The sequence below is a fragment of the Podarcis gaigeae genome (genome assembly GCF_964106915.1).
Source record: "Podarcis gaigeae genome assembly, chromosome: 15".
Classification (NCBI taxonomy): domain Eukaryota; kingdom Metazoa; phylum Chordata; class Lepidosauria; order Squamata; family Lacertidae; genus Podarcis; species Podarcis gaigeae.
Genome location: NC_139692.1, coordinates 34,254,071 through 34,267,814, shown reverse-complemented (window position 1 = coordinate 34,267,814; position 13,744 = coordinate 34,254,071). Strand labels below are relative to the sequence as shown.

Sequence of the window (13,744 nt, the reverse complement as noted above, 5' to 3'; positions counted from 1 at the left end):
AGAACCTTCCTTTTGAGGTATGATTTGGTTTTTCTTCTTCTTTTTTTGCACCAGGGTAAGCATTCACATCTCTCTCTCTCTTTAAGACCATGTCATTTTACAATAACAATAATACTTCTAGGTAAAGGATCCTTGCCACTGGCATTACACCGAAGACGCAAATTTAGGGATGGCTGTCAATAGCCTGGAAGAAGGAAAATGGCCTGGCTGACACCAGGAATAGGAGAGCTTGGCATGGCATCATTTTGTCCCGGGTCCCATGTGGCCTTTTACCAGCTGTGAAATCCCCCATCACTGTGGCTGGCAGTGTGTGCATGTGTACATATGGAGGCAAGCCATATATTGCCAAAAAACAAAAACAAAACCCAAAACAATGGGTCCCTAGGTGTGGATTAGGCTGGGCTTCCCTTCCTTGCTTATTTTTAATTGTCTCCATTAGAATGAATTGAAATTTAAAAACAATTATATACTAGCTGGCTGTTTAAAAAAAAAAAAAAGCAACAGCAACCCTAAGCAGATTACAACAATACAGTGGAACCTCGGTTGTCAAACGTAATCCATTCCGGAAGACCGTTCGACTTCTGAAACGTTCGACAACCGAGGCACAATGGGTGGCCGAAATCCACTGAAAACATGGAGAAACGCGACTCGGAAGCCATTCGACTTCCAAGGTGCGTTTGAAAATGGAAGCATTCACTTCCGAGTTGTCGGCATTCAAAAGCTGAAACATTTGACTTCCGAAGTGTTCGACAACCGAGGTTCCACTGTAATTTAAAAGAAAAAATTGCAGTTATTAATAAAAAGTGGTATAAAACATATTCCAAAGACGGTGTCTGCACAATGGCAGCCTTACAGACAGACAAAACACAGAGGATTCCTTCCACACCTGCAGTCGGAAGTGCTCAGTTTTCCCACCCGGGTGCGACAGGCTCCAGAAAGCTCACACACGCGCTCTCTCTCTCTTGCACACACACACACACACACACACACACACACACACACCCCTTGCCCCATCAATCAACCTCAGTCTTTCCCACCTGTCAAATGGGAACAGCGGTGACCCACTGCACAGCCATCAATGAAAACATCAGCATTCTGCCCCACCCCAACTTTGGTCCCTTGCTTCCTGGGGCCAAAGGAATCCCTTAACAACGAAACATGATCCAGGTAACATCGGAGTTGCTTCTGCTCATTGCTAAGTTAACTTTGTCCCCTCTATTGCCACATGGCTTACCCTGGTGTAAAAGGGTGAAGTGCCCTTTTTTAAAAGAAAGAAAGAAAGAAAGAAACCAAGTCATGCCAAGTCGGTTAGAAGGAGCCATTATCTGAGTTCGAGAAAAAAAGGAGTCAGGAAGGGTGCTTGATGCGAAGCGCGTTGCTGACCATGGTTAATGTTGAATGATGGGCTGGGAAGCAGCTGGCTAGCTTAATGCGGGGTACGGTAAGCAGCAGCATGTTTGGCTAGCGAGTCATGGTGAAAAGAAATGGAATGAAGGCGCTTTCAGAGGCAGGAAATCTCAAGGAACAGATCTCAAACCAACCCCACCAGATCCACGCATGGCTGCAAACACAGAATTGCAGAGTCTCTTAGAAGTCACCTATTCCACCCCCTCTTCCCTCCTCGTCCCTTTTCCTTTGGTGTCGTAACAGGCAAAAGACTGCCTTGCCCTAGGTAAGCTGCTCTAGGGGCCTTTTCAGCAGAAGAGTGGGCTGAAGGTGCTTAAAATGAATAAATAAAAGTGCACAGGAAAGAAGCTAACTTGGAAAGACCTCCACGCAGAAATTGAGAGTCACACAAGTTCCAAACACCTCAGCATGCCAGAGGATGGGGCAGAGAGGAAGCCTCAGAGAGGAGGCCAGAACTGGACCCAGGCGGACAGAGAACCAGAGCCGCACGGCCTTCTTCAAGCACCCAGTGATACCCTGGCACCCAAAACCATGTCCATTTTAACAGTTAAGCAAACGTGCGCCCAGTTTAATCTACATTCCTGGATTCCGGACCCACAACTACAGGAATTTGGTTTCAATGCAGAATTCCTGGGGGCCTGAAGAGCTCTGCGATGATGAAAGGACGAATACAGATGGCCATTTATCAAGGAGCGTGGATAATTAGTTGAGCTTCCAGCACGGCAGGGGGTTAGACTAGATGCATAGCTGTCAACTTACAGATTTGAAAATAAGGGACCAGCAGCCTCAAAAACAAGGGATCAGCAGCCAAAACAAGGGATTTTCTGAACACAGGTATGTTCAACTTCTGAATCCCTCCGATCCAAAGCCAGAAAGCCCAGCCAGCAGCCAAAGGAAGCCTCAAGCGGTGGTTCCCACAGCGCAGCAACCCGGCAAAGGGGATGCAGCAAAGAAAAACACCGTCACCTCTCCGCTGGGAAGCACTGGGCAAAGGCGAGTCCCCAGGCAACACAGCCGATTTGATCAGCACAAGGCATGCAAGCTCCACCCCCCAGTCGTTCTTAGACTCTTTATTGGGTGAGCAATGCAGCCAAGCAACACAGCTGGAGCCTCTCTCCTCCCTGGCCGGCAGGGAGGGAGGGAGAGGAGCTGCTTCCTTTGAAACCCAGGAAATTTAAGGGACATCATCAATAAGGGACAGCAGCGGGACACGGTGCTGGGATAAGGGACTTTCCCGCCAAATAAGGGACAATTGACAGCTATGACTAGATGACCCTTGAGGGTCCCTTCCAACTCTACAATTCTATGATTCCACTCAGAGCTGCTTGGGAAGCTGGTGGCCAAGGCATTCCCAGTCTCGTTCCCACCCCTCTTTTTGGGTCGGTGAGGATATATGGCGAATCGTTTTTATAAACCCTTCTCCTCACTCCCCAGGTGGAATGAGAAGAAGAAGAAGAGTTTGGATTTGATATCCCGCCTTTCACTCCCTTTAAGGAGTCTCAAAGCGGCTAACATTCTCCTTTCCCTTCCTCCCCCACAACAAACACTCTGTGAGGTGAGTGAGGCTGAGAGACTTCACAGAAGTGTGACTGGCCCAAGGTCACCCAGCAGCTGCATGTGGAGGAGCGGAGACGCGAACCCGGTTACCCAGGATTACGTGTCTACCGCTCTTAACCACTACACCACACTGGCTCTCAACAGGTGACAGCCTGTCAAGGAGTGTACAGACACACACACACTTCCAGGTAAATGGCCCCCTGTATTCGGCCAGCGATTGATTATCGATTGGTTAAATCGGATGGCAAATGGCGATTTGCTCCAGTCCCGGTGGATATCATGTTGCATGAGAAGCTGAAGGACAGAAAACCAAAAGGAGGGGGTTTGCCTTTTACAGACATGGAGAAGGCAAAACTGCAAAATGTAACCCTCTGCAGGGCGTTGGAGAGCGCGGGTGGGGAAGGGGGCGAAGAGGAAGAGCGGAAATTGCAAATATAATGTAATAAATGAAATAATGAAAGCTGAAGACCAAAACAACAGAAACAAAAACTAAAGTGGGGGGTTTTTTGGAGGGGGAGAAGGTTAGGGATTTGTTGGTATCAAAACAGATGCAAGCAATCTGATCCACAGGCATTGGGTTGCGTGGAGCAGGGCAGGATGAGACCGCTTTGCGGGGTGGGGAACATTGGGGACAGATTACCCTAGAGTCCTCCAATCCTTTGAGAAGCTTTTCAGCCTGTGTCTTCTCAAACAGGAGGTTCTGCTCGAGCTCCCGTATTCGGGCATGCTCCAGCTGGGTCTGGGTCTGGTCGGGAGGAGGAAATAAAAGAAAGAACACAGAAGGAAAAGGGGGGAAATAGAACAAAACAAAAAATTGGGAGAGGGAGAAAGAGAATAGAAAACAGAGGAATAAATAAAGAGAACGGACAAGAGGAGAAGTTATCATTATCTTCTCCAGCAAACAGGGCAAAGGAAGGCAGTTCACAAACAGGAGAATAAAGAGAGCGTAAGATCCGAAAAGGCAGGGAGGTCTGCTCAAGGAAGAGGCAGCAAGTGGCGGCAACTGCCACGCAATTGAGAGACAGCTTCCGAGTCAACCCTCTGAACTGGGGCAGCACAAAAGGGCAGGCACCCCCCAAAAGTTAACAATGTAAACGTAAAGACACCCATCTCCTGATCCGAGATGAGACAACCTATCACTGCAAACTGCTGCCCTAGGCAACCGCCCGTCTATTCTGTATATTTATCTCCAGGTGCTCTTTCCTGAAGGTACCAAGCACAGAGGACCAGCTCTGTTCGCCCTGAATTGCTGGCAGCCCCTAATAATAATAATAATTTATTATTTATACCCCGCCCATCTGGCTGGGTTTCCCCAGCCACTCTGGGCGGCTTCCAACAGAACACTAAAATACAACAACCTATTAAACATTAAAAGCTTCCCTAAACAGGGCTGCCTTCAGATGTCTTCTAAAAGTCTGGTAGTTGTTGTTCTCTTTGACATCTGGTGGGAGGGCGTTCCACAGGGCGGGTGCCACTACTGAGAAGGCCCTCTACCTGGTTCCCTGTAACTTGGCTTCTCGTAGCGAGGGAACTGCCAGAAGGCCCTTGACGCTGGACCTCAGTGTCCGGGCAGAATGATGGGGGTGGAGATGCTCCTTCAGGTCCCACTGCAAATGCAAACAATTGCTTGCGATGAGAGCGTTTTGCCCCAAACCAGCCTCGCCCCAGACCCCTCAAGACCGTCTCCATCCAAGAGTAGTATAGACAAACCTGCCTTTGCAGGGTACCATTTGACCCAAGCCTTCTCTGTCCTCTTGCAGCAATTCTCCCTCAGAGCTTCACACACAGAAGGAGTCAGCTTTTCGGAGAACCTGCCATTCTCGGCCTCGTGCTCCTCCTTCTATGGACCAAAGTGTCCTGGGTGAATCATGTTCACTTCACCTTTTAATCTGAGTTTTGCTTTGGGAATGCTGCACAGTTCCAAAGCAGTTTCGCCCTTCTTTAATACACTTAGGAAGTGGAAAGCAGACGAACACCAAGCCAAAGTAGCGTTTTCCAAACAGGATACACAAAGATATTTTAAATTCATAAATAAATTCATCCTGCTTTCCTCATTTCGAATTACCTCCACCCAAAAGTAGTTAGATTTTAATTAAAAATCCTTATAGAATGTCTCCTTATTGTATGTCAGCATGTTTAATGCATTAAGCCTTTCTTTCCGCAGGTGATATCCAAAGTTTGTCAAACTCAGAGTAGTCCTATTGAAATCAGTGTACTTAAGCTGCTTAATTTCAGTCTATTTCGAGTGTGACGTAGTTTGATATCACCCTAACAGCGCAGAAATGCTCCTACTCCTCCTTCCTATACTCAAAGGGACAATACAGTTTTACTCCTAACCAGGATGCAGAGCAAGACTTGTTTAAATAGCAGGCAAAACTGGAACAAAATTAGGAGAGGAGCAGGGCAGTGAGGGGGTACCCACTACAATCCAGAACTTGGAAACACTCATGATATGCTCTGCATTCAATATGCTTTCCCCCCTCCCCTCCAGTGAAATAAATGCACTGAGTCCCCCTCTCCAGAGAATAAAGGCTCCAAAGAGATCAAAACTAAACAAAACTCGCCCCATGATTGACCCAAAGCACAAGCGAGCAATGTCAGCTCTGCGGCACGTCGTCCGAAAACGGTCCTTTGTGAAAGCCGTTTGGAAAACACACATCCCAGCCCTGCACTTCGTCAGGCAGCAGCTAATCAATATAACTCTGTTTATTATTAAAACAAGGCTGGACCAGAAAGGCTGACAAAGGGAAGGAGAGAGCCACCCAACAGTCGCGGGCAACTCAGCTCATGCATTTTAAAAAGTGTGGGGCTGCCACAGATTACCTCCAAGTCTCCCTTCGTAATGGATTCTTCCTCAACGCGGAACTGCAAATCCTCCACCTTCCTGAGGCGGAAAAAAAGAAGTCAGGGAGGGGAAAACATTAGCATGAAGGTTGTATTTTTGGGGTGTGATTAAAAAATCCTCTGAATCTCTCTTGCGCTGATTAAGTAAAGCATCGTTACCAAATTTCTGAACTGCTTCCCACGAGACCTCTCAACGAGATTTGCAATAGAATGACATACATAAAGCAGATAGAGACATAAAAACAATTGCATAAAATAACACTGAATAACCTATGAATATAAAAACAGTTTAAAACAACAGCATCACATACATCAAATCAATTCAGATCTAGGACAGATGCCACCTGGGTTTTAGAAGGCCTGTTGATAGAGGAGCCAAAAGAACAACAGAGAAAAGGGGCCTGTTTGATATGCAGTGGGGGTTCCAAAGGACAGGTGCCAATTATGCTTGCAGGACTGACCCTAACCCTAACCCTAACCCTAACCCTAACCCTAACCCTAACCCTAACCCTAACAGGACTGAGTTCCTTTTGCCAGGCAAATAAGTGAAAACCAGCATTTCCACCCTCCCATTTCTGTCAGGTTTCTCTCAGCATCCCTCATTGCTAGCTGGAAGTGCCATTGCTGGGGCTGTCAACACCAAATCCCTCTGTGTGTGTGAGAAAGCAAAGGGGCTCTCTCTCTCTCTCTCTCTCTCTCTCTCTCTCTCACACACACACACACACACACACACACACTATTATGGATACCTTTTCTCCTCTTCCAGCTGGTTGAGCAACTCCACTTTCTCCTTCTGCGACCTGTCCAGCATGGTTCGTGCTCTCTGCAAATTCCCTTCTGCTTCAGAGATGTACTAAGGAAAGGAAAAGAAAGGTCCCAAAACAGGCAACACACAAACGGGCAAGATAGAGACTGCATGTGCACACACGCACACAGATATCACCATTATATTTTTAAATATGGAATGCACAATGCTGGTGGTCAACAAAAGAGGTTTAAAGACTGTCTCAAGGCAAATCTAAAAAAAACGTAGTATAAACACCAACAACTGGGAAACACTGGCCTGCAAGCGCTCCAGTTGGAGAACAGCCTTGACCAAAGGTGTCTTAGGCTTTGAAGACACTCGAACTCAGGACACAAGGGAGAAACATGCTAAGAGGAAGGCACGCTTGGCAAATCCACACCGTGATCAACTCCCACCCGGAAACCAATGTCCCCACTGTGGAAGGACATGTGGATCCAGAACTGGTCTCCACAGTCACTTACGGACTCATTGTTAAAACTGTGTTTATGGAAGACAATCTTACTCGGTCACGAGTGATCGCCAAAGAAGAAGATATTTTAAAATACAGAAATAGCAGAGGAAATAAATGCACCAGGCAGGCATCTTCAGTATTATTTCATTCCTTATCTCACTTCTCCTCCAGAAAGCTCAGAGTCCCTTCCACTGGGCACCTTGGCAGTCTCTGAGCAGGTGGAAACCTGCAGAGCTTTAATAAGGGCTCAGTTCAGGACTAAACTTGAAGGTTCAGAGAGGTTTGGAGGGTGGCAACACAAGAACGGGGCCTTCTCTGCAGTGGCTCCCCGTCTGTGGAATGTTCTCCCCAGGGAGGTTCGCCTGGCGCCTTCATTACACACCTTTAGGCACCAGGCAAAACAGTTCCTTTATAATCAGGCCTTTGGTTGATCTTATTGACATCCTATGTCCTTTTAAAACGCGGCATTCTGATTATCTATTTTGTGGTTTTATATTTTGATTTTGTTCTGTGAACTTCCCTGAGAACTCCAGGTATAAATTCAATCAATCAATCAATATAATAGTAATAAACCATTGACCAGGGCAGCATAAAATCTGCAAATCCAGGCTTTAGTGACTTCAAGGCTGGATTACTGCCATGTGCTCTGTGTGAGGCTTCTCTCGTGCTTAATCCAGAAGCTGCAGTTATTGCAAAATGCTGCAGCTAAGTTGCCAACAGGAGTAAGATGTTTAGAGGTCTGTGCTGGTTGCCGATTTGCTACCAGGCGAAGCTCAAGGTGTCTCTATTGGTAAATAAAACTCTTAACAGCTTGGGAACCCCTCCATGCTTGTGGGACTGCCTTAGCCTATACATGCCAAATTGACTGCTTCGATCTGCAGTCACCGTTGCAAGCAGCTCATAATAATCATTCTGCACTTGTAAGAACTTGATTTTTGAGTGCGGCAGTGCCTACATGTTGGAACTCCCTGCCTACTGGTGTCCTTTATTATTAATAATGTTATTTAATTGATTAAATTTGTATACCACCCTTCGTCCGAAGAGCACGACACAAAAATACAAAACAAGAACAGAAAATGCACCATGAAACAATAAGCAAACCAATAACACCGCCCTCCCACAAAGTCGTTTAAAAGGCCATAGAATGTTAATCAGCCCAAGGCCTGGTATTTATTGATATTAAATTTGTGTAGTGCCCTTCATCCAAATATCTCAGGGCAGCTCACAGCATAAAAATATGAGATAAAAACACAAAATACATAATAAAAGAAGAACAAAACAATAACCCGCCCCCATTACACATATAAAAGGATATAAAGATGCCATAGAATCATAGAATTGTAGAGCTAGAAGGCACCACTAGGGTCATCTAGTCCAACCCCCACAACATTGTATTCTTTTTACTCAATGTGGGGCTCAAACCCACGAACCCTGAGATTAAGAGTTGCAGGATTCAATCATTCATCAGCCCAAGGCCTGGTTGAAGAGGAACCTTTTTGCCTGGTACCTAAAGGTGTATAATGAAGGCAGCAGACGAATCTCCCTGGCGAGAGCATTCCACAAATGGGGAGCCACTGCAGAAAAGGCCCTGTTCTCGCGTTGCCGCCCTCTGGACCTCTTATGGAGGAGGCACACGAAGAAGGGCCTCAGAAGATGATCCCAAGGTCTGGGTAGGTTCATATGGGGAGAAACGGTCCTTGAGGTATTTGTTTTAATTATTAAATTTGATCCCTGGAATCTCAAGGTAGGACAGAAAGAGATAAATCAATGGTCTGATTCTGTATAAGTTTGCTTCCTTATACCACACAGATCAACAAAAAGCACTTCGTTCCCTGCTTCTGATTTTCTCATCCCTCTCTGTCAGCTCAGAGGTGGCCCAGGCAAGTCCCTTACCTGCTCATGTTGTGCTTTCAAGATGCTGATCTCCTTCTCCACCTCGCAGATGCGGCTGGTTGCCTTGGCAACCTCGGCTCGCTCCAGGTCTCGCTCCGCCAGCAGCTGCTCGATGTGTTGCTGCTTCTCCTTCAGGGCCTCCTGCAGGGCTGTCGTGCCGGAGATCTTTCGGGCGTAGCGAGAAGAAGTTTCCGTCAGCTGCAAGAGGAGCAGGAGGAGGAGGAAGGTTGGAAAAGCTCCGATGAGAAACATGACAGGTCCATTATTCGGTCCATCAGCTTCACGACAAACCCAACATCCAAACACAGGGAGCGTTCACATCATAGATTAAAGCACTACGATTCCGCTTTAAACATGGCTTCCCTCCCTCCACCCCCCAAAATCTAGTCCGTGGCTACGACACCCCTGTGTTCCCTTCATGGAGAATATAAGAGCCTGCAAAAAACCTATTTGCCAGCAAAGAAAGTGGAACAGGTCTGCATTGCAATAGTAATATTTAGCACCAAGTTGTTGCATTTAGACCACATCCACAGGGCAGCTTTGAAGCATCATTTGACTGTCATGGCTCCCCCCAAAGAATTCTGGGAACTGCAGTTTGTTGCTCGGTGCTGAGAGTCATTAGGAGGTCCCTGTTCCCCTCACAGAGCTATAATTCCCAGAGGGAAGAGGGATGGATTGTTAAACTGCTCCGGGGAAAATAAACAGGTCTTTGTCTGACATTGACAAGACAGTGGGCTGCAGGCAAGCTTCACAAGAAAGTATATACCCACCCACCCCCCACTCTGAAGCAGCCCTCCCCAAGCCCTCCAGAGGATGCTGGACTATGATTTAGTCAGTGTGGAGTAGTGGTTAAAGTATTGCACTAGGACCCGGGAGACCAGGGTTCAAATCCCCACTCAGCCATGAAGCTCACTGGGTGACCTCAGGCCAGCTATCTACCTCACAGGGCTGTTGTGGGGATTAACTGAGGACAGGGAGAAGAACCATGTACGTCACCTTGAGTTCCTGAGAGGAAAAAGGTGGGGTATAAATGGACTCCCTCAGGAGGTTGTGAGCTCTCCTTTTTAAGCAGAGGTTGGATGGCTATCTGTCATGGATGCTTTGATATCCCTGCATTGCGGGGGGTTGGACTGGATGACACTTGGGGGGCCCTTTCAACTCTATGAAACTATGAAATGCAAAAAGGCAGCAACCATTTTGCACGGGGGTTCTGTGAACAGAGCATGCATAAGCCCACTCCGCCCTTGTTCTGACATCTTCCGGGTCTAAAATGACCCACGCGTCGGCGGTCGCATGTCAGTTAGATGTGCGCAAAATGGCCGCCGCCTGTAAATAAATCAATCTCTCTTTCTTAAAAGAGGGGTTGATTGTTCAGCCACTCTGGGAACTGCAGCTCTATGGGGGAGCATGTTTCCTAACAATTCTCAGCACCGTTAACAAACTACACTTCCCAGCTTCCTTGGAGGAGGAAGCCATGACTGTTTACAGTGGGATCATAGTGCCTTAAAGTTATGGTGCGGGGATGTGGCCCAAGGCTTCATTCCCAAACGGAAGCAGCTCCTTACCAGCCCGCTCCGGCTGGGTCTTCCCCCGACGGAGGAGGCCACCGAACTGACGGAGCTGATGGAGGAGCTGCTGGGGCTGTGGGTCAAGGCCGAGACGCCCATGGCCATTCGCTTGCTCTTCTTGGCTTTGGCCGGGCTGGTGGATGGGAAGCCGATGCGGATGACTTTGTGGATGGGAGCAAAGAGGCCGAACTTGGGCGGGCACTGGAAATACCTGGAGTTGAAAAGAAAGGCAGAGGTTACGTTCCTGCTCCGTGCTTCCGGATCCCCTACTTGGGATCCCAAAACACAGTCGGTGCTGTGGTCATTTTTGTCCTGATAGGCTTTCCCAGCTGTATAAATGGATCTTTGCCATGAGCACCTATCTTGTATTGCCCTCACTGTTTAATAATAAATAATAATAATAATATCATTTATTATATTTGTATATCGCCTCTCATCCGTAGATCCCAGGGCATCTTCGTCATCATTTATTATTATCATTAATTAAATTTGTATACCACCCATCATCCATAGATGCCATGGCGGCTCACAGCGTAAAATTACAGTATAAAAAGCAAAACATCCTATAATAAAAATAAGAACAAAAACAACACATTTAAAAGGGCATCAGATGTCAATCAGCCAAAGGCCTGGCTGAAGAGGAACGCTTTTGCATGGTGCCTAAATTTTGAAGGCACCAGGCGAACTTCTCTGGGGAAGAGTATTCCACAAACAGGGAGCCACAACAGAGAAGGCCTGTTCTCATGTTGGCACCCTCTCGTGGAAGAGGCACAAAGAAGAAGGGCCTCAAAGGTTTGCTGTTTTTGTGTTTTCAATTATCTGTTGCGCACGTTGCCTTGAGATAGTTGTTCAGAAGGCAATTAATAAATTGATGGTGATGATGGTGATGATAATAATAGACTTTCAACAATGGCTAGGAAAAATGAGAAGTCTACAACCTCAAAAAAGGCGGAATGGGAGAGGAAGAGGGGGAAACCTTGCTCAGGTGCCAGTTCTTAAAACTCTCCTTATAATACATAGCCCTGGTTATACAGATCCCAACTGCCTAGGAAAACAAGCCCACCCAAGAAAAATGAACATACACACACCACCAAAAAAATATCAGATGTGGCAGCAGAGCAGATGACAGCATCTGGGCCAAGAGGGCAGGGCTATTCCTTTTCTCAGGCAGCTCAGCTGACTAAATAAGCTGTTAGTGATGTATCACTGAAAAGGCAAGTGAAGATCTCTGCAGGCACGCCAAACATCTCACCCAGATGTGAGCAGCTGTTCCAGAGCGCCGCCTCAAAATCTGCACAAAAGCAGCTGGCAGCTGCCCCAAATTCTCTCCCTGTGGGAGGCAGAGGTGGGGAATTGCAGAGCTGAGAGCTGAATGGGTGTCCTTTGCAAGCAGCTGTTTATGGTTGCCATTTCCAAGCGACTTTGGATGCCTCTCGGCTAAAGCATCTCCTTCGGCTGGTTGCCAGGGAGACGGATCCACAGAGGTGTCAGAAGATCAGGAAACCTCCAGGCATCTCTGTTTGCCCTGGGCCTCTCCCCATAAGTGTCCGGTCTGAGAGTGGCTTGATACACCTGATTCTCGACTGAGGTGGTCCAAGCTACACCACTTCATAAAACCTTTGGCACATAGAAACCTAGACCATCATGGTAGGTCAGAAGTGCACAGGATGTTTTTAATTCACTTCTCTATCCCCTTGGTTGTAATATATGTATGTGGGGTTTATTGTCTGTTTGGTTGTAAGTCACTTTAGGTTGCCCTGGGTGATTTAAGTGACTAACAAATTCAGCAAATAATAATTTATACGTGAGAAGGATTTCTAAAATGTGTATCTTTTAGTTTGCAGAAACATTCCGGGCTTATCCTCACTTACCTTTCTTCTGCTTTTTCCAGGCACAATTTGCACTTAAAAGCTCTGTGTCCAAGCACATACCGTATTTTCCCATGTATAAGACGTCTCCATGTATAAGGTGACCCCTGTTTTTTGAGTGCAAAATTAATAAATAAACAATTGCAACATTCCGTGTATAAGATGACCCCCAATTTTAAACTTTAAAAATTTGGGGGGAAATATAGTCTTATACACAGAAAAATACAGTACTTTTTTGCTCTGAAGCTTTCCCTGCAACAGGGATCACCGGGAAACCTAGATTGACGTTGGCTTTGATTGGGCGCTAAGGAGCGGGTTTTCACAGGAAAAGCTCTGGGGCGAAAGAACAATCCTGCACACACAGACCCTGCTCACCCAGGCTGTGGCGCCCCCCCCCCACCTTGTTCCAGCAACAGCTCCATCGTTCTTCCCCAAAGGTTCGTCCAGCTCCACTCCACACCACTCCCCTTTGGCAAAATCCGTCTCCCCCACATATCGCACGACGCCAGTTTTTGTTCCGCCAACCTGAAAAATCATATGGGGGGAAGAGGAACCAAACAAAACATTTTACAAAGTTGTTTTTTTTAAGACATAAACATACAGAAAGGGAAAAAAGATTAAGATAGAATGCAAAGGTAACTTGGGGTCAGAATAAGAAGCTTATTCCAAAGCAATTCTGAGATGCTTCACTGATTTTGACACTAATTTGCTTGGTTTTCAAATTGCAAAAAAACAAACAAAAACAAACCAGCTCTGGCAGAATATTAGCCCTGGCCACTGTTACCAGAAAACGAGAGGGAAACAGAACTTTGCAGTTTATAGTATCTAATTTCACCTTTGCATTTGCTCACATTAACAAAACATTCTAACAGACTGGTCAAGATAATCGCATCTAACCAAGTGTGTCCTTTTCCTCTCCATTGATTTTCAACTTTACAATATATAGGCACCACCCAAAAAGATCATGAGACAATGATACCTGAACCACATTGGGAGATGAAAGTGTTTTATCTGAGCTTTTTAAAAACGGTTATGAGATCTAAGGAATCAAGCATTCATCCCAATTTGCTCACATAAAGCTTATGAGGATATTAGACAAGCGCTAGGTACATCCCAGCAGCTTGAAATGCAGTAAAGTTGTTTCTCACACCACCACAGATGCATTTCAAGATGCATTTTCACATTGCTGTACAAGATGGGGTAGGGATTTCTTCACCTGGTGAGCATTACTGACTTGTTCCCCTGCCTGCAATTCCCGTCTCCAAATCCCATCTGGGCATGTGCAACTGTTGTCTCAATTTCCACACCTCAGCTTAACTGCAAGGGATGCGGGTGGCACTGTGGGTTAAAC

At 46.5% G+C, this 13,744-nt stretch overlaps 1 protein-coding gene across 6 annotated transcripts in view; it reads right to left on the bottom strand.

Moving 5' to 3' along the window:
- Window positions 1-13,744, bottom strand: part of CLIP2 (CAP-Gly domain containing linker protein 2) — a 74,674-nt gene that overhangs the window by 17,042 nt on the left and 43,888 nt on the right. For 4 of the 6 annotated variants that reach the window (XR_014558323.1, XM_083714385.1, XM_083714387.1 and 1 more), the window contains exons 4-9: window positions 12,794-12,918; window positions 10,523-10,736; window positions 8,958-9,155; window positions 6,558-6,661; window positions 5,788-5,848; window positions 3,605-3,709 (exon numbers count right to left, since the gene is read on the bottom strand). Coding sequence is in view for 5 of the 6 variants with exons in the window: in XM_083714385.1 (XP_083570511.1) it covers window positions 3,605-3,709; window positions 5,788-5,848; window positions 6,558-6,661; window positions 8,958-9,155; window positions 10,523-10,736; window positions 12,794-12,918 (807 nt within the window). In the remaining variant the exon portion in view is untranslated. The remainder of the gene's footprint in view (window positions 1-3,604; window positions 3,710-5,787; window positions 5,849-6,557; window positions 6,662-8,957; window positions 9,156-10,522; window positions 10,737-12,793; window positions 12,919-13,744) is intronic. The other 2 variants (XM_083714388.1, XM_083714389.1) reach the window with 1 other exon arrangement.